This window comes from Musa acuminata, chromosome BXJ1-3, assembly GCF_036884655.1.
Source record: "Musa acuminata AAA Group cultivar baxijiao chromosome BXJ1-3, Cavendish_Baxijiao_AAA, whole genome shotgun sequence".
Lineage (NCBI taxonomy): Eukaryota > Viridiplantae > Streptophyta > Magnoliopsida > Zingiberales > Musaceae > Musa > Musa acuminata.
The window spans coordinates 34,933,415-34,959,284 of NC_088329.1; the positions used below are offsets into that span (position 1 = coordinate 34,933,415).

General features: G+C 35.7%; 1 protein-coding gene across 6 annotated transcripts in view; it reads left to right on the top strand.

The window, feature by feature from the left end:
• The window catches only part of LOC135625608 (eIF-2-alpha kinase GCN2-like), a 49,656-nt gene that overhangs the window by 16,236 nt on the left and 7,550 nt on the right, over positions 1-25,870 (top strand). For all 6 annotated transcript variants that reach the window (XM_065130640.1, XM_065130630.1, XM_065130648.1 and 3 more), the window contains 14 exons: positions 813-930; positions 9,118-9,172; positions 10,812-10,978; positions 13,502-13,689; positions 15,735-15,883; positions 16,174-16,423; positions 18,999-19,281; positions 19,402-19,495; positions 22,165-22,245; positions 22,323-22,379; positions 23,890-24,021; positions 24,098-24,181; positions 25,131-25,239; positions 25,306-25,442. In XM_065130640.1, the coding sequence (XP_064986712.1) occupies positions 813-930; positions 9,118-9,172; positions 10,812-10,978; positions 13,502-13,689; positions 15,735-15,883; positions 16,174-16,423; positions 18,999-19,281; positions 19,402-19,495; positions 22,165-22,245; positions 22,323-22,379; positions 23,890-24,021; positions 24,098-24,181; positions 25,131-25,239; positions 25,306-25,442 (1,904 nt within the window). The remainder of the gene's footprint in view (positions 1-812; positions 931-9,117; positions 9,173-10,811; positions 10,979-13,501; positions 13,690-15,734; positions 15,884-16,173; positions 16,424-18,998; positions 19,282-19,401; positions 19,496-22,164; positions 22,246-22,322; positions 22,380-23,889; positions 24,022-24,097; positions 24,182-25,130; positions 25,240-25,305; positions 25,443-25,870) is intronic.

Below are 25,870 nucleotides of genomic sequence, written 5' to 3' on the forward strand. Positions count from 1 at the left end.
AATGAGACATTTTGTTCTATTAGAAAAGGGTAAACTAATGGGACTCATCTAGTTATTGTGCTATTTAAATTTTGAGGACTCTTAGAGATGTTGCGCTCATTGTCTAAGCACTTTTTCATTCTCCTCTTTTGATTCTTTCCCATCTTTTGATCAGCTTTAGAAAATGAATATTGCATCATTTGTTCAATGGCAACAAATGGTAAATATGATTTGTAGCACTAAATAGCACAAATAACATCAATGTCATCTCAGTTTTTTGTAATAATTAAGTTTCCTTTTGTTATTTTTGTTTTCGGTTTCTTGGTTTACTTCTCCTTCCCCCTGCTTCCTCTTTTCTGAGTCTGTAAAATAGCTTTGAATCAGCCAAAATGAGGAAAGTTGATTCTGGTACTGGTAGGTCTTATCATACTGGAATTGATTGATAACCCAGTGAGCATAGTTTAGGCATCTTTAGGCTTATTTGCTCCTAGGTGCTACAGACTTGTTTATTTGCAGCGTGGAGCTCTCATAAAGCCCCTTGCCTGTGACTTGTTGGTGGTGCACAACCAGACTAAAGATTTACATGAAGAAAGACTGACACTTGCAATTGCAGGATGGGAAGGAAACTAGATAATTGCACAATTTCTCATAAATTCTGATTGGTCCTTTAGATATGCTGTTTGATGAAGTGGAAGCCTTTTACTGGGCGTGCTCAGATACAGAACTTAGTTTGTTTTCTAATTTTTGTATCTTTGGCTGATATTTAATATGGTAAATTAAAATTTTTTAATCAGCTTTTAAACATTATATCCTTTTAATCCTTGTTTTGACAGGTCATGGAGGTTTTGGCCATGTTGCATTGTGCAAAAATAAACTAGATGGTCGCCAATATGCACTAAAAAAGATTCGCCTTAAAGATAAAAATCTTCATGTCAATGAAAAGATTATGAGGTACTGTTGCTATTTGCTTTGGCATTTTGCTGAGTTGATCTTCCTCTTATGTTTTTCTTTCCTTTGGGAACAAGGTTGAGACTTGAGCTTTTCTTTGGCTCTTATATCAACCTTTGTTGGATTTAGGTTTAGAAAATATAAATTGGCTTGCTTTGTGTAATTTTTGAATGACAAATGTAAATTGGGTTTAGGTTATAGCATATTTGAACTACTTGTTTTTTTTCTAAAGTGTTGAGCAAAGTGTTAGTGCTCGAGATGGACACAATCTAGATGTTATAAGCATTTTGAAGCATGGTATGCAATTTCGAATGGTACCGCCCGGTACGAGTGGTATGTACCGGTCTGATGGTATATCGGTACGTGGACCGCTAACGTGCTACAGTACTACAGTAGAGAGAAAAAAATATTTTAAATTAGGTGTACCGCTCGGTACGCCCTAGTGTATTGCTCGGTACGTCTTGGTGTATCGCTCGGTACACGGTACCATACCGTACCGAGCCAACCTCGAAACACTGGTACGGTACGGTACCGCATACCTTGTTTTGAAGTGTCTATGTGATGGAGAACTATTGAGCTTTACAAGGATTTTCAGAAAAGTTTATTCTAGGCAAAGATATCAACAAAAAATCGTCAATTAGTTGGCCTAGAAATTCCAAGAGTTGTGTTAAAAATTGAAAAGCCTTTTGGTCTTTCTAAGGATTTATTTTGTATTAGGTGCACTCATTTACTATTTAGGTATCTTAGAAGTTATATTTTTTATTTTTAAAAGACATTAATTCCTTAGGAGATTTCTTTTGAGAATCATTATCTTCATTAATTGTACCAAGGCTCCTAAAGCCCTATAAAAATCAAACATTTTTAGATTTGAATGAAAAGAATTGCATCTTCTCTAGTCTCTTACTCTCATCTCTTATCTCACATTACTCTTTCTTTCTCTTCCTCTCTCTTTCTCTCTACTTCCCTACTCTATTCTACGTTAGTTTGATATCAAAGCTCATCAAGAAACTTACCATGTACCCTATTGGGTTCCAATTAGTAGCAAAAACTTCGATCAACACTTAAGATTGTTTGCACCTCTAACGTCAACCCCTTGTGTGTGGAGTTGGACTTTGGGGCGACTGTCCATACGAAATCGGTGGACCACATAGTTCTCAATGTTGGATAAATTTTTAAAAGTTTTACTAATATTTTTTTGTTGAAAAAAAAAATTATATATTTCATTAGATCATGGTTTTCATTGCTGCTTCCCCTTATTTTCTCTCTTTTTTTATATTTATCACCCTCTCTCTCCTCTTTAGCTATAACTACAGCACCATTAAAATTTGAACCCTTGAAAGTTGTCAAAAGAAAAAAACCAAAACAAAAAGTGAGGGAAAAAAAGTGAGAACCATTTGTAACATTGTATTTCTACCTTGTGCATTGCAATAATTAACAATATTATTACCAAAAGGTAATTTGTCGGTAGTATTAGAATCATGACTTTGCGAGGTGAAAACTAAACCAATCCTGATGAATCCCTAAACCAATAGAGTGAGGTAGACATCCTTAGGTCCAAGCTAGCATATCATGATACAATGTTGAACCAGTTATGTGACAAAATGACCCAAGTCTTAAGAGCTCTCCAATATCTTGAAAAACGACCTATGAATGAGGTTGATGGGTCAGTTAGACAATATGTCCATTCTCCTCTATCTATAGCTTCAAATCAAGGAATTTTATGTACTCTCCAAGCTTTAGTTCGAACAAATCCTAGGTCCACCTATAGGGCACCTGTTCACAATCATACTTCAACAATTCTGCTTTTGACCTTAATAATGAATTCCTAGAATCTATTAGAAATCCACAAGCCCGAGTAATATGGGCCAACGAGTTCAGTTTGCTGATAATACGGGGGAAATGGCTAGAAAAGTCAAAGTGGATGTGCCAGATTTTGATGGTAAGTTTGACCCAAATATGTTTGTTGACTCGTTAGATAGCATAGAAAACTACTTTGAGTGGTATGAAATGATTGATTTTGAATGTGTACGATTTACAAAAATGAAACTAGAAGGGTCCGTTAGGAAATATTGGCAATATATTCAATATAGTCTCGAACATCGTCGAGAACCTCCCATCACTCAATGGGAAGTCATGAAACAAAAACCGAAGAAAAAATATTTAACAACCTACTTTTTAAGCTAATTGGTTGAACAATTGTTAAACCTTAAACAATTGAATTATAGTGTTGTAGAGTATTTAACCCTATTTGATGAACTTTTACTTAGGTGTGAAATAGAAGATGATAAAATCATCACTGTATGAAGATTTGTTAATGGGTTGAGGTTTGACATTCAACGGGAAGTCACCATTAGTTTCCCCGACGCCATGGAGGAAGCTTCCTGATGAGCCCTTGAGATTGAGAAGTGCATCAAACTTTAACCAATTCGTTAAGCATCTTCTCAGTCTCTCGACAATAGAATTATTACCCAATTTTCTATAAGTAGTGACTCTATCAAGTCAAAAATCCCTACTACTAGCAACACTTTTAACCCAACCATGAATCATCCAACTCATTCAACCATTGATTCCCGAACTAGTTCGTCTTCAATCCGATGTCATTATTGCCATAATAGAGGTTACATTGCCTCTCATTGTCCTTAACGTACCCTTATCTTAAAACAAGAACTAGAGGATCAAATTAAGGAAGTAGACCAAGTAGTTGAACTCGAATCTTCAATAGGTGACAAAAACGAAAAAGAAATTGAAGATGCCCATGTTAATGTTGTTTGTATTATTCTCTCTACTGTTGGAAGAGAATAAGTATCTTCCATATTTTCATCATCTAAAGTGGGGAAAAAACTTACAAATTAGTTATAGATAGGGATAGCACTATGAATGTAGTCTCAAAGTATGCTATCAAAAGACTAAACCTTAAAGTGGAGTTACATCCGACCCTATTTAAAGTAGCCTTGGTTGACAAAATCATTTTATCCATGATTGAAAGATGTCTGGTACTAATCAAAATGGGCGATTAATAGGATGAGATCTACTATGACATCTTGCCAATGGATGTTGCCCACATTCTTTTAGGTCGGTCTTGGTTGTATGACTGATGTTACCAATCATAGGAGAGAAAAACACATGTCTTTCAATACAAAGGTAAAAATGTTATCCCGTGACTAGCAAATTCGTCAAAAAAGGACAAAATAAGAACTCCTAAGTTTTTCTTCTAGAAGCCCCCGACCATCAAGGGACTCCACTTATTGGATCCTAAATATTTTGAAATAGAGAGCTTTGGCAATAAATTTTGTGTGGCCATCATTGCTAGAGAAATTCCTAGCCGTTGCACTATTCTTGATCGGAGAGGTTAAATCCTTATTAGATGAATTTTCTGATGTTATACCCTCGGAATTACCTAGTGAGTTGCCACCCTTACGGGAAATCCAACATGTCATTGATCTTATCCTAGGATCATAGCTCTGTAATCTCCCACATTATAAAGTGAGCCCTAAGAAGAGAGCTGAGTTAAACAAACAAGTTGAAGAACTTTCAGCTAAATGATTTGTACGACACAACCTTAGTCCTTGCGTTATCCCTACCTTGTTAACTTATAAGAAAGATGGGTCTTGGAGGATGTGTGTAGATAGTCAAGCAAGCAACAAAATAACAATCAAATATTGCTTCCCGATTCCTCGACTTTAGGATATGCTATACTTTCTCTCCTAATCTAGTTGGTTTTCAAAAATTGACCAGAGAAGCATATAGCACCAAATTCGTATTAGACCTAGTGATAAATAAAAAATACCATTCAATACTTAAGATGGCCTATACAAATGGGTAGTCATGCCCTTTGGTCTATCTAATGCCCCAATCATTTTTATGCACTTCATGAACCAAGTTTTTCGACACTACATAGGCAAATTTGTTGTAATCTACTTTGATGACATCTTGATCTTCAGTAAGACTAAAAAGAATCATTTAGAATATCTTCATTAGGTTCTTACCACCTTTCATGTTACTAAGCTCTATGTCAATCTAGAAAAGTGTTCGTTCATGCAAACCTATGTCCTATTCCTAGGCTTCAACATATCCACCCAAGGTGTTTCTACCGATCCAGAAAATATCCACATCATTTTAGAATGGCCTTAGCCTAAAACTCATTCTAAGCTTCACAGTTTCTTTGTATTAGTCTTTTTCTATAGGAGATTCATTAGAGGGTTTAGTTCTATCGTGACTCCTATCATTGATTGCCTAAAGAAGGGTGAGTTTTCTTGGATGCTAATTGCTACCAAAGTCTTTGCTGACATCAGAACGAAAATGACTATCGCTCCTGTTCTCAGGCACCCTGATTTTAGTAAACCCTTTGAGATCACTTGTTATACCTCTAGTATAGTCATAGGCTTAGAAGGAATTTTTAGTTAAGAGGAGCCTATCACCTTTTTCAGTGAGAAATTATATGATGCAAAATAACATTATTCTACTTACGACAAAATATCCTACGCGATTGTGCAATGTCTTAGGTTATTGGCGATATTACCTTCTACCACAAAAGTTTACCTTGTTATCTGATCGCCAAGCCTTAATATACTTCGTTGCCCAAAAGAGGTTAAATGCTCGATATGCCAAGGGGGTTGAGTTTCTCAATGAATACTCTTTTATAATTGAGCATTATTTTGTCAATCAAAATAAAGCTACTGATGCCCTTAGTCGAAGTTCTATAATCCTATCTACTATGAGTGTCAAGGTCATAGGATTTGAGCGATTAAAAGAATACCCAATGTCTAGACTTTAGTCACATATATCGAGAAGTCTAAGATGGAAACCGTTGTGAACATATGGACTTTATTCTTAAGGATGGTTACCTTTTTCAATCTACTAAATTATCTGTTCCCCAATCCTCCCTTTGAGACTTCTTTGTTTGGGAAATGCATGTGGGTTAATTAACATGTCACCTAGGTCGAGACAAGACCATTACATTAAGTTGAGAATAGATTTTATTAGCCTTCCTTAAAGCAAGATGTTGCTCGAGTGGTGTCGTAATATTGCATCTGTCAAATTGCCTAAACTTGCAAACACAATACTGGCCTATACACCCTGTTACCCATTCCACATTTACTATAGAAAGATGTGAATTTAGATTGTCTTTGGACTTCCCAAAATAGCCTGTGGTCATGACTCTATTTTGGTTGTTGTTGATCAATTTTCAAAAACGACCCACTTTATCTCATGTAACAAGACCAACGGTGTTTTAGACATTACTAAATTGTTCTTTCAAGAAGTGGTTAAATTATGTCGCTTGCCTTTAACCATGGTGTCCGATAGGGATGTGAAATTTGTTAGCTACTTTTGGAAAACTATGTGGAAACTATTTGTCATAACATTGAAGTTCTCTTCAGCCTTTCACCCTCAAATTGATGATTAAACTGAGGTTGTTAATCGTTCTTTGGAAAATCTTCTTAGATGTTTAGTTGGGGAGAAACATGGAAACTAGGACTTAACTTTACCCACTATAGAACAAGGTATATAATTTCGAATGATACCGCTCGGTACAAGTGGTACGTATCGGTCCGATAGTAAGTTGGTACGCGGACCGCTCGCTACCCATTTTTTTTATATAAATATATATATAAATAGATATATAAACAAAAGATTATATATATATATATATATATTATTTATTTATATATATATAGAGGCAACATCGGCGCCACTTGGGTAGTAGAGAGGCGACGTCGCCTTGCAGGGGGGAGAAGGGAGGTGACATCGCCAAAATATTTTTTTTACTTTATATATATATATATATATACACCGAACGATATATCGCTTGGTACATAGTATCGTATCGTATCGAGAGAAGGTCGAAACTCTGGTACGGTACGATATTTTAATCCTTGCTACAGAATTTGCATTCAACAACTCAGTCAACCACTCTACTGGAAAAAGCCCATTTCAAACTGTCCTCAGCTATACTCCTCACACCCTATTGACCTTGCACCTCTGCCACTTGACTATCGTGCCTCAGAACTAGCCCACTCCTTCGCTCAACATATTCATGATTTGCATGTTGAGATTCAATGTTAAATTGCCCTAAGAAATATAAGTTACAAACTTGTTGCTAATGCCCATCGCAGAAGTCAAGAGTTTCAAGTTTGCAATTATGTTTTGATTTGCGTTCGCCCTAAGAGATTCTCTAAAAACTCATTCAAAAATTTATGTGCTCAAGCCATTGGTCTTTTCCCCATTATCCATAAACTAGGATGTAATGCATATATGCTCGATTTGCCTTTCGACTTAAATATTAGTCTAGTTTTCAATGTGGAGGATTTAACTCCATGTCATGGTACTTTTGAGCCTCCTCTATCTATCAATGTTCTTGCAGATGACAAATAAAGCACTGATTCTCTCACAAGACAGAGATGACGTAGAGGTCATTCTTGATGACCACCTTGTTACATCTGCTGCTAGCATTACTCGACACTTTCTTGTTAAGTGACATGATCGTTCAACTTCTGATGTCACTTGGGTTACTTTGGAGGAACTTCATGACTTTGCACCAAACTTATTGGATCAGTACCTTGTAGATCACTCTCGAAGATTGAGTTCTTTTTCACTGAGGGAGAATGATGGAGAACCATCAAGCTTTACAAAGGATTTCAGAAAAGTTTATTTTAGGATTTCAACAAAAAAATATCAATTAGTTGGCCTAGAAATCCTAAGAGTTGTGTTGAAAATTGAAATATCTTTTGGTCTTTCTAAGGAATCTTTTTGTATTAAGTGCACTTTTTGTATTAAGTACACTCATTTATTATTTAGATATCCTAGAAGTTATATTTTGGATTTCTAAAAGGCATACTAATTCCGTAGGAGATTACTCTTGGTAATCATTGTCTTCATTAATTGTACCAAGTCTCCTAAACCCCTACAAATAGTGGAGCTTGTTAATGGATCAAATATTTTCAGATTTGAATGAAAAGAATTGCATCTCTCTAGTCTCTTGCTCTCCTCTCTCATCATACACTTCTTTTTCTTTCTCTTCCCCTCTCTTTTTCTCTATTTCCCTACTCTGTTCTACTTCACTATGCTTCATAATTTAGGTGTTTATCAAATGGATATGTTAATTATGGCCACACCAACGACCATATAAATGTGGAAAGTCTGGTATTTTAATATGTGACTATATGATTTTTGAAGAGCTTATATGAGGTGGGAGTTCTTGAAGCCACTTTGAGATGGGAGTTCTTGCCTGATGAGTTTTTGAGGTCCAATATGTTCAATATTCTCGTGATAATCTTTGAGTATCTAGGAACTGTTAGGATATGAAAAGGAATAACCATTTATTTTTGAAAATTAGTACTTCTGGTAAAGATTATACAATATAATAAATGGCATGGCGTGTGCTACAAATTGTTGATTGCAAGAAATCTTGATAAGGTCAAATCATGCCATGAAGTGGAGGTTTGTGATAATATATATTGATCCCATGTGTTGGAAATTCAGGATTGTACTGGCTTAGACTATTTTTTCCTTGGATCATTGAGAAGTCTTCTATGTATAAAAATTAGAAGAATGAGAAGATTCTTGTTTTAAAAAAATGTACAGGATTTGAAACTTCTGTTGGCTAACACTGAGGCACCCAATTTATTGAAACTAATCTTCTCTACCCCATAAAGAAACTTTCCTTTTAACAATCCTTTATCATATCTTTTAAGGTAATTGCTGGCATGTTGAATAAGGTATTCTTAGATCTAGTTAATAATTAGCCTTTGGATATTGTTAAAACACTTTTTGTTTCTATATTTTTTAGTCATGACAATCATGGTTTACAATAGCTCTCTGTTGCATTATTTATTTCAATGCTCTCAAAGTTACTCTACTCCATAAAGAGACTTTCCTTTTAACAATCCTCTATCATATCTTTTAAGGTGATTGCTGGCATGTTGAATGAGGTATTCTTAGATCTAGTTAATAATTAGCCTTTGGATATTGTTAAAAGTTAAAACACTTTTTGTTTCTATATTTTTTAGTCATGACAATCATGGTTTGCATTAGCTCTCTGTTGCATTTTTTATTTCAATGCTCTCAAAGTTAGAGATAGTTTCATAGTTTATATTAGCTCTCTGGTACATTATTTATTCCAATACTCTCAAAGTCGAGAGATAGTTTCAGACTCTCCTGGTAACTATTTTGTCCTTTTTACAAGGTACTCAGAGAGGTAGCAACACTCTCAAGATTGCAGCACCAACATGTAGTTCGTTACTATCAGGTTTTTGCTCTTAAAAATTCTTTTATTTTATTGAAATGTGTATTCAGTTGCCATTGTTATGAGGGATGTCCTACTGATGGTTCAGTGATGGATCCAATTTTGTGGACTTTTTTATGACAATTTCATAGTTTAGAGCATGTTTTAAAAAACCCCGCAGCCTGGTATCTACTGGACAGCCAATATTGATCTGGCAGAGAATTGAAATACTGGCCAACCCATTCTGGATGGTTTAAATCAGGCTTAGGAGGTAGCATATCTTTAAAACTGTGAATACTGCTAGGTTCAGGCCTTGATGAGGCGGTAAGCCCATCTGTGTTCTCTTTGGTGGCAACCCTTTAAAACCATGAATACCGATTGGTTCAGGCGTTGAATCAGGTGGTAGGCCCATCTATTGTTGTTTTTTTTAATTTGGAAGCAACTCTACAACCTGTCAAATTACAAACGTACTTTAATCTGTCTCCCTCTTTCTCACTCTTGCTCTTACTCTCTCCTGAATTGGGAGATCCCTGTTTGCAGTCACTTGTTTGCCGCCACCACCACCATCTGCTGCTCACCTCTGTTGTTTCCACTGCCATTGCTGCCTGTTTCTCACCGCCTGATACTTATCCTCCGCTTCCCCTCTCCTCCTCTTCCTCCTTTCTCTGTACCATAGCGCCTACCAGCATACCATGCAGCATTGTGCTGGTATGAATCAGCCTCATGCAAGTCTAGCTAGGGACCAGTATGGGTCCAGTACCCAAGACTTTGAACCATGGTATGAAGTGTATATTTTTCAGGGTTTATTCTATAAGTATTCCACTTGTTATTGTTCTTATGAAAAGAAGATTGGAAGTTGTGAAATTAAAAAAAATCAAATTTATGATAGAATGGATGGATGCAAAGTCTATTACATCCTGCTTTTGACTTCCATCTTGTCTACCATGGTCTTTAACTTTCCTCACCCTTCACTTTATAATATTTTTCTTACCATGCTTGTGTCGACTATTTACTATACCATTTATCTGCTCTTCGACTGTTAATATGCTTTGAATTAAGCCACTAAAAAGATCATTTGATCTAGAAGCTTCCAAAAGTCTTGTGTTTCCCTGCCTATAATGGATAAACTATCTTGGTCTTAATGATCAACTCATAAGGTTGCCAAAAAGGAACAACTTGCGACAATGAACCAATTTCGGGATGAGACTTGTACAGTAGAAGTGATTTAAGGAACCATGGGTTGGAGACAAGTGTAGTTAGTAGTATTTCCAATTATTTTTAATTTGTCTGTTAAAGTTAACTGTAAAATTATGCTGCTTTTTAGTCATACAGATGAGATTTGAGCCTATTTTTGTTAGTCTAGGTAGCTACTCTTCCATAAATAAAAAAGATGATCAAGTGCCTTTGCTCACTTCAATGTATACAGTATACACTACAAAAATTTCTTGTATGATCAATTTTCTCATGGAAGGCAGGCTAGTTATGTTATAGTCATGCAGTCTAAGTCACTATAAGCGAATTCATAGTTACTGCAACAATCATTTTCTCTCTCAACCTCACCTAATTGTGATATCTACAAATTTGTTTGAGATTCAATTTACGTATAAATATGAGTATCATTGTTTAGTTTTGGTGTCAATTGATTGTTATGTTTAATTTGCAGGCATGGTTTGAGACTGAATATGGTAATAATAATGTAGATATCACTTGTGGTTCAAGAACTGCTGAGAGCATCAGCTATAGCTACATTGGTACTAGTTCAGCAGATGCCACTGGTGAAAACAGAAAGGAATCAACATATCTGTATATACAAATGGAGTATTGTCCTAGGTATATATTTCATAAACACCCTTGCTACTTTCGCCTGTTACTGAGTAATGTGCACGGCAGCTTTTTTATCTTCTGCTATGGGTTTCTTTGTGTATTAGATGAAGATTAATGTTTTTGTTTCTTGCCCATACAAGAGTTGAGTGTCTTCGTTTACATGGCTTTCAGTATTGCAATGCGATGGTTTTAGACACTTAATCATTGATTGATGGTTAGAGAAGTTTTGATATACTAATGAACAAGGCATCCAAGGCATGCCCACCTATTGTTTTGTAAGGAGCCAAGCATTTGTCCATTTTTCACCTGTTGGGGTCACCAAGTGAAGAAGTAGGTATCAACAGTGATTGATATTTAGCCCGGACCGGTGTGAAGAGTGCCTGGATTGGCCCGGCCTGAAACGAGGGGCAGTCTTCATAACAATAGGTGGTAGGTGCTAAATCTGTTGATTTTGGAGGAATCTGCAGCCCAAATTCGAAGATAATATGGACTGCCCTGCATAAGCAAAGCTAATCTTTTATGTGTACTGCACTTAAAGGAAGATCCATCTGGTTACATGTTTGTCAAAAATTAATAGCAATATGATGCTGTATTGATTACCATGGGTAGCTTGATGAGACATAAGGCCATATCTTCCTGACATTGATATCTTAGTCTGGCAGAGGATCATGCTCATCGAGCCAATACTACAATATATTACCTAAGAAATATGATAAAAAAATTACCATCGAGATTTGCTTGGGTTAGGATCTTCAGTTTTTAGATGCTTGTTGAGGCAAAAAAATAGGCTGGAGTCTGTTCAAAGTTCATTCTATCAAGGAAATTAAAGGATACAAGAAAGAAAAAAAAAACTGTCGAAAAAACAGCAGTCAAAATCAGTCTGCAAGCTTCTTTCATCCAATCACTAAAAATCACAAATCTTCACATATACTTCTTAAAGACTAATAATCCAATTTCCTAGAATAGAACCATCAAAGCTGCTTCTGAACATATCCTGAATGATGAAAGTCTTGTTGCTTTAATGTTTAAACCATGGTTTGCAGTACCGGTCCGTACTGCCCAGTACGGGCGGTATGTACCGGTCCGCCAGACTTCCGGTACGCGGACCATATGTTACTGTTCCGACACTGTAGCAGACTGTAGTACTGTAGCTGTACTGTAGCAGTATTGTAGCACTGCTACCGTGCTCGGCACGCCTGAATATACCGCTCGGTACCGAGCGGTATACCGTACCGTACCAGTACCGAGCCCAGGTCGAAACTCCGGTACGGTACAGTATTGTGAACCTTGGTTTAAACCAAGGTTTGCCGTACCGGACTGTACCGCCCGGTATGGGCGGTACGTACCGGTCCGACAGGCCAGCGGTACGCGGACCGACCCGTACCATACCGAGCACTGTAGCAGTGTACAGTGCTCGGTACACGTGAGTGTACCGCTCGGTACACCTGGGTGTACCGACCGGTATACCGTACCGTACCGGTACCGAGCCCGGGTCGAAACGCCGGTACGGTACGATACGACGAACCTTGGTTTAAACTATTCTTTTTTCCGGCTTTCCATATCATTTGATACTTGCTAAGGACTCAGATTCCATGAATGGTACCATCAAAAGCTGCTTCTGATCAGATCCTGAGAGATGGAAGTCATGTTGCTGAAGGTTAATTTATCCTGACCTTTATATCATTCAGCAAATTTTCATCATAAAACCATCCCAAATCCTCCATTATTTCTAGGGATATTTAGATATTTACTTCTTGCTTGTGACCCCATCAAATGGATTGGAAACTTGTTGTAGTGGAGAGACTATTTTCTTTGGAAGAATGTTAAAAACAATTGATGATATATTGTAGTTTTGGATAATGCCTAAGAAGCTTGTTGGAGTGGAGAGTCAATGTACAATGGATTGGAATCTTGTTGGGGATTTTTTGAGTGTTTTCTTATCTCTTTCTCTCCCTCTCCTCTTTTCCTAACCACATTTATATTCCATGATCCTAATGAAATTAGTTTCTTAGTGTATATTCCTATTTCTCTTGGAAGATATACTAAAATTTACTTGTGCATGAAGATTTTTGTCACCAGTTGGTTTGTTCACAGGAAATTATCTTGTCTTGGAATAACAGATGGCTTTTTAAAACCATGATATTTTCCTATATATTCAAAGACCTACCGAGCATAAATATGTATTATCAGTTCATTTATTATTTTACTTCTTGGAGCAACATTTTCTGTGATATCACTAGCTGGTAACCTGATGGATGCTGTGATATCACTAGCTCATGATCATATAACTATTTTTTGCTGATGCCTCATGGTTGTTGTTTTTATTTATTACCTTACTAGGTTCTCTCGTAAATATCCCTGTCTCTTGGATATCCTCTCGAGAATAAATATTCACCATTCTAAGTTGGACTTGGCATATGATCTATTGATTGTAAATCTCCACCATTAGAATACCTCATGGTTGCATGGGTTGAATAATTTTATTTCTTTTGCCTTGTTCTTACTTCTTACTATAATTTTTTTTTGAAGGACTTTACGGCAGGTTTTTGAGTCATACAGTTCCTTCTTCGATAAGGACTATGCATGGCATTTGTTTCGCCAAGTTGTGGAAGGCCTAGCACATATACATAGTCAGGGAATAATTCATCGTGACTTGACTCCTAGTAACATATTCTTTGATGTTCGTAATGATATTAAAATTGGAGACTTTGGTCTTGGTAAGTTTTGTGTTTTTCTTCTTTCCTCAAATTTGATTATCTGCAGTATAGTAAAGAGAACAATGGTATGTGGAAGTAGTCATGCTATTTCAAGGCATAAAAAGAAATTCTTTGAAACATCACGTCATTTATCATTTAATCTGCTAATCTTCATCAGTTGTGATTATAATTGAGAAGTTTATTCTTGACATGGTTGACACAATTCTAGAACTAGATATTGTAGGTGCCTAGGTGGAATCAATGAATATAGTTTGGTCAGAAGTTGGCGTATGTTGCAAAGTTCCTTGAGAGAGTTGAAAATGTGCTATGTAGGACTAGGTGGTTTCTCATTGTAGTGTGGAACTGCCATTGAGATAAAAAGTTAACATAGTTGCATGACCTATTTAATAAGTTTTACTAATTAATTTGATATGAGAATCCATAGTTGGGACTGACGGTTTTGCTGCTGTTGTTGTTGTTGTAGTAGTAATTAATTTGATACGACTCTGGGGATAGCTGTTTCTTGACAAGTTGACATACTAAATGAGTTAGGTGGAAGTTTGTGATATCTATTTATATTTTATAGATTGAACTTCTGAAACTTTATGGGGAGATCGTTGAACAATGATAAAGAGAAAAAACGTATCAAATATTTGGTGAAGGTGTTGATTTGATTTAGCGCATTCATTTAGTTGTAGCGATTATCCAAGAACAAATGGTGGACACAAGTAATTTTGTGATGCAACAACCAAATAAATTTTGCACAATTGTTTGAGTTTTTGTCCTTATTTACATACATGATTTATCCCCGTAAATTCTATATGTTGTTTAAAAGCTTATGCTATTTTCTGTAAAATGTTAAACATGGCAGCTGCTTTAAGAGGGTATGCTTAGTGAAGAACATGAAAGCTAGGTATACAGTTTTGAATGGACGTACCGGTCTGAGAGGAAATCGGTACGTGAACCACTCGCTACCATGCGCTATTTTTTTTATTTATAAATAATATATATTTATATATATATAAAAAGAGGCGACATCCCCTCGTTTTTCTGCGACGTCGCCTTGGCCACGTCGCCCCGCCTGGGGAGAAGAGAGGCGACGTCGCACATTTTTTTATTTTTTTATATAATATATATATATATATATATATAAATAGATATATAGATATATAAATAAAAATTATATATATAGAGAGAGAGAGAGGTGACGTCGCCTCGCGTGGGGGAGAAGGGAGGCGACATCGCCTACGAAATTTTTTTTTACTTGTGTATATATATACATATACATATACATATACATATACTGAACAGTATAGCGCTCGATATTTGCTTAACCATGTCAAATAGATTATATGGGCAAGGAGGGTCATGTTTGTTCAATTAAAAGTTGTTGTAAGATTGTAACCTATAGAAAAAGTTTAAGAAAGTGTAATATAAAACATGCTGCTGTTGGTTAATGGGCCTTATAGAGCTAAATGACAGAAAAGGACTCATTTAGACAATTTCACCTTACAAATTTATTTGCTTAATGATCATCTTTGGCCTTTTTTCATGGTGATATATTTTCTTGCTTCTAACTAGTATTGTTTTTCTTTCTTTTCCTTTCCATCTTCAAGTCAAACAAGGTTAATCTTGATATAATGGGTTTAAACATTTTTGTAACCACTACTCAGTAAGAACTTCTCATGTGGTGTTTTCTGGCTATTCAGGATGGTTAGATCTTTCTCTATATTGGAACAAAAACTATGCTGGAAAGATCTTCCCCTACAAAATGAGAAATACATGATTGATTAATAAGTTCTATGCAAAAAGAACAAGAACTATGCTGCTTTTACTCTTTACATAAAGTTCATCAATTAATTGTTTCTGATAATTATATTGTCAAGGAAAGAAGCTCTCCTTTTCATATGGTGACATGAAGTTCTTTACATAAAGCAAATTTCTTTTCCAAACTCTGGGAGTAGTTAATGTTCTAGTAATTCTGTCTATTGAATTGTAATATCATGAAAGCAACATCTTATAATTTGGAATGGAGCTATAACTCTAAATTAACTTATTGCTTCCAGCCAAGTTCTTAAAACTAGAGCAGCTTGATCATGATCAAAATTTTCCCATCGAAACAACTGGAGTGTCAATGGATGGAACTGGTCAAGTGGGTACTTATTTTTACACTGCACCTGAAGTTGAGCAGAGCTGGCCACAAATAAACGAAAAGGTTTGGTATTTCATGCAGTGAATTTGCCTGTGTTGTTCCATTGGATAATTTCAATTTTTAACAATTTAAAACATGACTCTTGGGTATCACCACGTCAGCCAAGTGGCAGACGAGTTCTATAGGATATAATAATTCACATATCTTTTCTACAGTAAATAATTCACATAATCAATTGGATGCTAAGCATGAAATTGCTGTAATTATTCAACATCTGTTTATTTATTTTAAATCTGTAGCTCCAGGTTCCCCAATTGTAAATTATAGTACTAAATTGTTATTTGTAATTTCAGGTTGACATGTATAGCTTAGGAGTTATATTCTTTGAGCTATGGCATCCTTTTGCAACTGCAATGGAGAGACACATTGTTCTTTCAGATCTTAAGCAAAAGGGTGTGGTTCCACCTTCCTGGGCTGCAAAATTCCCTAGCCAGGCAACACTATTGCGGCGGTTAATGTCTCCAAGCCCATCAGACCGTCCATCTGCTATTGAAGTTCTGCAGCATGAGTTGCCTCCCAGATTGGAAGATGAGTGGCTAAATGGTAAGTTAATTCTACCAGGTTGAAGCATTTAACTGTTGTTATTATAAGGAGAAAATGGATTACATTGGTTCAAGGTTCCATAAATGACTGTTAAATGCTTATCTTTAAATACTTGTAAACTTGATGCTTTAAAGTAAAAGTTGAGAATATTCATTTTTATAAATGCACTGAAAATAGCAAATGTAAGTTGTGACTGTCGGATCCTTGAGTCATATCTGCAAGTGAATACCTTTGCTTCATTCGTTTAGTATATTTAAGAAAGAGTTCAAACATGATAAGTTGAAACATTTCTGAAAATTGTTTCAAATATGATTGTTTCTCATAATGGCTTGAGGTATATGTGTGATTTAGGATTGCTGTGGTTCATATTTATGCTCCAAGAAGCAATAATAAATGAACTGATAATACAATCTCCTAAGAACTGTTCATAATGTTCTTTTTTTGTTGTGAAGTGGTATTTGGCTTAACTTGGTCTATAATCACATCCAACATGAATATGCATGTTAGGCATTGTAGCTTTATAATAGAATGATTGGCTCACAGAAAGTAGTTAGTAGAAGAAGCACTTTCTGGGGCAAAAGAGAGCAGGATTTGATTAAGCGAGGGACGTTTTCAAAAGTTAAAACCTGTCAGGGCCCATATTTGCTAAATCTCTTGGAACATCTACTTTCTTAGGCGCTACATTGGATATTGTTGAAATCATGAATGGCTTATTCGATCAATATTTAGTCATCTATATTCCACATCTAAAATTAACAGGTTCCACCAAGACTTGATCTTATGACGAATATGAACTGTGTGATGGATCTGTGTTACTGGGAACACGGAATGTTTTGGTATGTGGAATGAAAATGGGAATGTGGACTGTTACTATTATTGGAAGTTTGGAACATTATATGAGGAGGAATTTCTGCAGTTCGTTTAGATGAAATATGTTTATTGGAAATGCTGAATGCAAGGTTTGCAATGCTGTCCGATGCGATGGTACTGCTCAGTATAGGACAACATTTTATTTTTTTATTTTTTCAGTATTTTTCAGTTTTTTTCGAAAGTCAGTATGTATTAATGTACCGACATTTGGTATACTTATATATAGTACCAGTTCGAGCCTTGACCAGTATGGTACCAGTACTGGAACTTGCAAACCTTGGTTGAATGTATTGAATTGATCACATATATTACGATATGCATGCAGATTCTGGGACTGAATTTTGTGCAAATTCTAATCTGTTTGTGTATGTCTTTGTTTTTCTGTTTACTGTTAGGATGTGTATGCCCTTTCAACTTTCCTTTTTCTGCTTCCTATTCGCTTGTTGGTACATTGATTTTTCACATTCAGGATTGTGGGTGATCCAGATTGCATCTTACTGTCAACTAGCATTTATTGGTGTTGTAGGGTTAGATCCTTAGCCAAGGCAGACTAATGCAAAAAAATTGTCATGAATATTTATGCACAACTATAAATTTATGTTACCATGTGAGTTCATGATACTATGCCAAATTCCAAATTTGCTTCTGCTTGAAGTTTGTAAAAGGTAAAGACTAGCGACTAGAGACTGGAGACTAGAGAGTACAGAGAACTATTAGGATATAATATTTTTGACTTCTATTGCATAAATGAGCCAGAATCCGAAAGGATGCAGAACAAAGGAAGCAGGATTCTTTATTGCCTGTTTGAGTGAACTGGGAAAAAGGGAGTTGCATTTACAATAGATTACTGGTAGCTGTATTGTGAACACTAGCACTTATGTGCTAATAAAATTAGCAAGTAATTAGGTTTACAGGTCCATTAAAGTTAATCATGCCACTTTTTAGTATCTGCCACTGTTGTGGTTGTAACAAGTAACAACTTCAGTGACAATTCTGATCATATTAGAAAGGATTTGCATTTGTAAGTACATTTGGAGGTGGAAAGTAAAGTATGAGAACCACCATAATGTAGATAGATGATATGGGGGGGGGAAAAACTGTTATCGGATGGCATATGATACTCAGTAACAAATATAACATGCAATTCAAGGAGGGCTAATAGATGCTGTCTCACACTCACAGACAAGTTACTTCCATTGTAAAACCCTTGCCACCAAATTGCAAAGGAGGAACCCCACCTTGGTGCCCAAACACTCCTCTACATTGAACCTTATTATTGCAAAGATATAAGGTGGAAAATTAAATCATTTCATAATTTTTGATTTTTTTATAATAATTTATATATCCATATTCAGTGGACCTGTCATTTTTGGAAAAAAAAAAAAAAAGGAAGCAAGCAAGCTAACTGAAAAGCTTGTGATTTTGTAATTTACAACTTGATGCAGTAGATTAAAGTTAGTTGACAAGTTATACCTGTTCATTGTTGGGGAAATATTTTTTTGGTGAAGACGTAGGTTGTTTACAATCGTTCTCCAAAACCATTTACACTTGAGATGGACTAATGCAACTTATTTGGTATAAATTTTTAATTTTTTATTGTTTTTGTTATTTAGAAGTTATTCTGTACTTTTTTTTATTAAAAGATTTTCTTAACATTACTTCTCTATTAAGGGCTAATCTACATTTGTCTATGCTTGCCAAACAGATATACTACGAACCATACAGACATCAGAAGACACATATGTATATGATCGAGTTGTATCCACTATTTTTGATGAGGAAAGACTAATTACAAAATATCATTACCAGCAAAGTGGCAGTGCAAACATGACAAGAGATGACCCTTCTTTTGTGCAGCATGCACAGTTCGATACTGGATTCAAAGATATTGTTGTTGCAGTTAGCAAGGAAATATTTAAACAGCACTGTGCAAAGAGATTTGAAATATCACCCTTGCGAATATTGGATGGCTGTTATACGTTCAACAGGTTTGGTTCTTTTCTTTTTAATTTTCTTTGAAAATACAATTATTGATGGGTGTAATACCCCTGCGCTTATGGTTCTAATGATTGAATTGCTAAATGAAAATGCTGACTTTCTACCTTTAGGAAGACTGTCAAGCTTTTAACTCAAGGAGGAAACATGCTTGAGCTCTGCCATGAATTACGCTTACCATTTGTGAATTGGATTGCTAAAAGTCAGGTACTTATATCTAAGATTAATGAGATAGAATCTTTGAGCTATGGTATATCCTGCTAACCTGCGACATTACTGCCATTATATTTCGAATGACATCCTGGTCATAGGTCGTTAATCATGATTCTTGCATCTTTTGTTTCAGCCTCATGTATGAAACAATGTTTTCCTTCTGTACCTGTTTGTATAAACTATTATGACATTTATCCAGCCATTTTGCCTGCTAGTTACAGCATTGTGCTATTCTTTTGTTGGATTTTTCAATTTCTTCTATTCTTTGTATTGGAGTATTGAATGGGTTGGTGTGGGTGGCCATGTTCCCTGCTTGGACGGAGGAGGCACTGATATGATATGCTACACTAGAGAATGGCAATCCTTGATCTAAGCATTTGATGACATTGCTCGTGGTAGAATTTATCTTCTCTTGAATTGACTTAGACACTAGAGCTAATGTTTTTTCAGCATATGCTTCATGGTAAGCCCATTTCCACAGAAGGCAACTAGTTTCCCTCATGGGTGGTGTTTGGTACTAGAGGTGTCATATCTATTGTAGGCTCAAGCCGCTCAACCAACATTTTCAATTTTGGGTATCGGTCCATGATCGGATTGGTATGGTTCTGATCCATGCTGATGTACTAACACAAGGTATACTAGAATGTGAAAAGAGGGGGGCGAGCGTGGAGTGGTGTGCGAGGCGGTGGAGGAGGCAATTAGGACGAAGAAAAAGATGACGGGGTGGTGGTATCACAGACCTTTGCAAGCATGTACTTGATACGATGTCATATGATCAAAAGACTGCTCATAACTATTGTGTTATACTTTATGGTCATGCAAGGTATGCAATTTCGTATTGTACCAGAGTTTCAACGTTCGCTCGGTACAGTATGATACTGTATACCGAGCGATATACCATTCGGTATATATATATATATATATATATATATATATATATATATATATATATATATATATAATTCGACGACGTCTCCTCATTTATATATATATAAATTAATAAATATATATTTATATATAAAATATTATATATATATATATATATATATATTTATATATTTATTGTTTTTATAAAAGGTGACGTTGCATTGCCTCGGCGACGTCGCCTTTTCCTTCTCCCATGTGGGGCGACATCGTCGAGGCGAGGCGACATCGTTGAGTATATATATATGTATATATATATATATCGTTCCATCCGATAACGGACGGTCCGTGTACCGATCAGCTAATGGACCGGTACGTACCGCCCGTACCGGGCGATATTATTCGAAATTGCATACTTTGTGGTCATGTTCCTTTGATTGTCCAAGAATCTGTCAGAATTAATTGGATATTGTGTTGCACAATACCAATTAAATATTAAAGAGTATATTTTACGAGGTGATTGCTGCATCTAGTTTGACCAATATAGCATCCAACTTTCTAGTCAAGCTGGCTACTACTTTCAAGAGAATGACTGTTCATTCAGCATTTGAGATCATCTTGTAAAGCAATAGGAGAGAGAAGCCTGCCTTATAGACTACAAGGTTCTGCTATTTAACAGGTCTTAGAAGGCTCAAATTTAATTGGAAATTGCTTAGATGAAAATTGTGAGTGAAAGATTGTGGACACAAGGGTACTGATCAGATTTCTGTAGGCAAAAATTTTAAATTGTTGGACTGAATGTGTTGATCACTGGTCTGCATGTAAGCTGTTGTAGCACCCAGTATGTTTATGCTAGGCATACCACCCAGTAATGTTACTGATATTGAATTATACCATTACTAGACAATAAGCCTATGCATAGTGTCAGTTTCCTTTCCTATCAAATTTATCTTAACATCTTGGATTTTGGGCCTTCCTTTCTTGCTACAGAGAAGATTTATTGAGAAGCTAGGTTTTTCTCCAGAAGAGCTTGTTTTTTTTCTCCAAACAAGCAATTTATTGGTAACAATAAATTGTCAACTTTTATTTAGCTTTATTACTTGTATTGTCTTTAGTTTCTTCAACTTGAAGTATAGACTGCCATTTATCTGTATCTCTTGCATCATGTGCTTGCTTTGAGTAAGATGGCCATTGAAACCCAGCAGTTGCCTGTTAGCACTTGTGCAAGTCCATTTGTTTGAAGTGTAAGAACTGTTTTCTACATACAGACATGATTGTTTGGTGGTCTAAACTGATATAGCCTTTATTACTAGATATGCACAGTGTTGATGGTTATAAAAAACATAACTTTATTTATCTTGATTATTTTGAATTGTTGAAATGTGTGCTGTAATGTATAATCTGTAGATTAAATTTCACTACAAATCTTGTATGTAAGAAAAGCTTACTGTTTGACAACATAGTAAGACCGCAAGAGTGATAGGTGTTCAGTAAGGGTATGGTTGATTAATCTAAATGGCCCTTGTCTAGAATTTTATGTGAAAATTGTGCCCTCATTTGAAGTAAATTCACTTATTCAGCTAGAGAACCACTCTTGCATTTTTATTTAAGCATAGAATATTTTTCTTTCTGACCACATATGTTTTTTACTTCAAAGCATAGGTTAAGATTACGACCAGCAATAAGTATTATTTCCATTTTGTAGATGTTCCATTCTGGAGACGGTTTTTCTGCCTTTGTTGGAAAGGAATTCCTTTACTTCAGGGCTTTTTCTTGTATAACCATCGTTTTACCTGCAGAAATCGTTTTGCAAAAGGTATGAAATTTCTTATGTTTACAGAAGAGCAATTGGCCGTTCAACTCCTAGTCGATTTCTTCAGGTATTAAACACAAACTTTACAGGGAACACACATTGATTCTGGAACTTCTATGATTGCTAATTTTATGCCTATGATAGGGTGATTTTGACATTATTGGTGGTGCCCCATCACTGACAGAAGCAGAAGTCATTAAGGTATTCTCTCTTTGTGGTCTAAAATTTTTAAAATATGCTTAATTTATAGAAAATTATTCCTTCACAGATAGATGTTACATGATTTCACTTGATTAGGGTTTTGCAGATTTTTCATTTTGTAAAACCCAGTCAGTTTGGCTCTATTGATCGGTTCTTGTGGTTTATTGAAAAGCTGGCTGAGTTTGCTGGTCTTTACTTGTAATTGCATGCATTTCTTCTCAAAGACACAAAATTTGCACAATAACTTCTAAATTTCTCTTTTTATTTTTTGTAACAAGATAATGTAATGTGTTCACTTTTCCTAGTTAAGAATTCCAGAATTTAACAAAAAATTGATCATAGAGATTTAATTTCATGCCGCAGTATGTTCCCAACATCTGTTGACGAGCCACATGGGCACGAACAACTAACATCAAATCCATTAGTACACAGTGACACCTTAATGCATGAATGCCCCGTCCCCTCTCTCTCTCTCTCTCTTCCTGTGTCATTTCTCCCTAAATCAAAGAACAAACCACACATACCGTTGATCTTCTGGTAGTTGGTGATACATCTTCAACCAATACATAATTAATTGATTGAAGTGATTGGATCTTAAAGCAATCTATTGGTTTAGAGATTCATCAAAGAGAAGAGTCATCATATGAAGGCAACAACAAAATATATAGAGAGGTTTGCTGTGCCAGAGGAATCCTAACTTGATTGCTGCTCAAATTTTATGGATGAAGATGGTGTTACTCTTCACTCTCACAATGTTGAATCTTTGCACGATGCTTCGGCTTGCCTCCAGTGCCCTATATAGTAGTGGAGAGGAATAAATAAAGGGATCATGATTTTATGTGTTTTGGGGATATATAAAAATGGGCAGCCCAATGTATACTGAATGCGCGTTATCCCTGCATCAAACTATAGTCATGTACGCCTAGAATTAACTTCTCCATCAGGTTCCTTGTCTTATTTATATTAGTACCCTTCCATCATCCTTCTTGAGGTTTGGCTTCTATCCCAGTACAACTTGAATTTCAGCCAGAATTTTAGAAAAAACTGTACACCATAAATGATGCTCCAAATGTATGTACCAGATGACTTAAAATACTTGATGAATTTAGGTGTGCCAAGCCATCTTTCTGGAGAAGGTTGTTTATTTTTATCATGTTAATTGGACGTCACAGTTTGAGTTGAGTAGTGCCGAAAAAGTTCCTAGTTCCTTGTAGTGACTACTGAGTTGGAATTTCATTTAGGATAAAGGATAATTATGTAATTGCATAGGTATCTAAAAATGGGGCTCCAAGGACAGCACTGGAACCTCTTGTGAAAGCCTTAAATGTTAACTGTAGTTCTCTAAATTCTGGCGTAATTATATTTTCCATAGATTAATTTGACCAATTTATGAGTTGTTTAATTTATCAGTAATTCAATCCAGCTCCTAAACTGTTGTGAACTTAATCATAGTAGTATCCTGTGTTGTGCACCTCGTGTGGCAAGATTTTTAACAAACTTTCATGATCAGGTGGCATTGGATATTGTAGCCCGCTTTTTTCCTCCAAATGCAATGGAGATTCATTTAAATCATGGCCAAGTTCTAGAATCCATATGGACTTGGATAGGAATACCGGTTGAATTGCGACATAATGTAGCTGAGGTATATAGCAAATAATAAATCTTCGTTACATCCATGGTGATGCATGACGTAACCTGATTCTTTTGATCAAATGCAGTTGCTTTCTGTGATTGGTTCATCTTGTCCTCAGTCCACTAATCGTAAATCAAGTTGGAAATTTATCCGGCGACAGCTCCTACAGGTAATCAATTACTGGTTTGCCTAAAGCCAAACTCACGTCTGCACAGAGCTAGCATGTGCTTCCTGTCAGTGTTCCCACATTTGGATGTACATGTATCTTGAGTGTGGCACTCTCTCGTGTTGATTCCTTATCAGCATGGTAACCTTGGACTTTGTGCATGATTTTAGCATGCTTCAACCTTTTTCAAATGTGTTTTTACTCTTTGAGGTTTGGTATTACATTTCTATTTTATTACTTATGAATCAATTTTACAATCTTCGTTATGTGATTTAACTACAGTGTTATGCATCCTTCTTTCCTGTCTTTTTCTGAGACTTCTCCAATTGGTCCTGCCATTTACTAATTCTACTTTGGTCAGTTATGAATGTCATCATATTTATCTGGTAAAAAATTAACGGATGACAGTTATGTTAAACATAAACAATGTAAGGATTATTTCAAGAGAAAACACAAATCAAATAATTGCACTATATGGACATTGAGTGGCACATCACCATGTGTAGCTACAACACCTCGTGTAATATGAACTCACCTATACAAAATGGTACTGAGCAGTGTTGTAGGGCTGATCTGTGAAACAGTGGTTTGCTCATAATTACCAAAGTTATTTGTCATAACACAGGGAATAATGGAGGATTTGAAAATTATAATTATGATATCTATTATATTATACAGTGCAATTCAAGATAAAAATGAGCTGCATAAAGGCCAACATTCAGACTTATTAAAGCTTTTGCTTGCAGTTGTATCTCAAAGACTGCTAGCTTTTCTCTGAGAAAGTTATTTCCAAAAAAAAAAGTAGTAAGGTGATAATATATTGTCAACCTGGCATCAATTATGGAGTTGTGAAATGTCAGAGATATTTGATTTAGAGCACAGATAAATTGAAATGCTGGAAGTTTTTTCTTTTCCTCTCATAAGCTAAAATGTGGACTATATTTCTTCTCAGGACCTTAATCTTTCTGAAGCACTTGTTGACAGACTACAGATAACAGATTTAAGGTTTTGTGGATCAGCAGATCAAGCCCTTGCCAGACTGCGGGGAGCTCTTTCTCCAGGTAGTGTCTTCATAGTTCTGCGTTGATCTTTACATAAGATGATTCTTATGATCACTGGAATTGCAGATAAACCTACAAGCAAGGCTCTTGAGGAGTTGTCGGCTCTTCTTAGATACTTGAGGATATGGGGTATTGAACAAAGTATTTCTATTGATGTTCTTATGCCTCCTACTGAAACATGTTACCAGAATCTTTTCTTTCAGGTAGTAGTTATTTTTTGCTCGTTCACTGTTGCTCGAGGAAAACTGTAAATATCAACTCGAGATCATTTGCTAAAATTGAATAATGCTAGCCTCAGTTTACTTGAAAATTTTTTAGATGATATAAGTATATGACTACAAATCCCAATGTAGTCCTCTTGTTTGACTTTTGTGCACTTATTAAAAAGAGATGACTACTACAAATAAGAAATTTCTAACTTAAGTAATTGAACTAGTCTTTTGTATGATCAAACCCTCATGAATGTGTGTACTTCATATATGTGTGTGTCGGTACACACATATTGATATATAACTTTATCAGAACACTGGAATCTGATATATGCTAATTTTGTACTTGCTATACAGTAGTTGATGTGCTGTTTTTTGTTATTTTAGCCAAAATGTTGTGACTACAATATTTGATACACAGC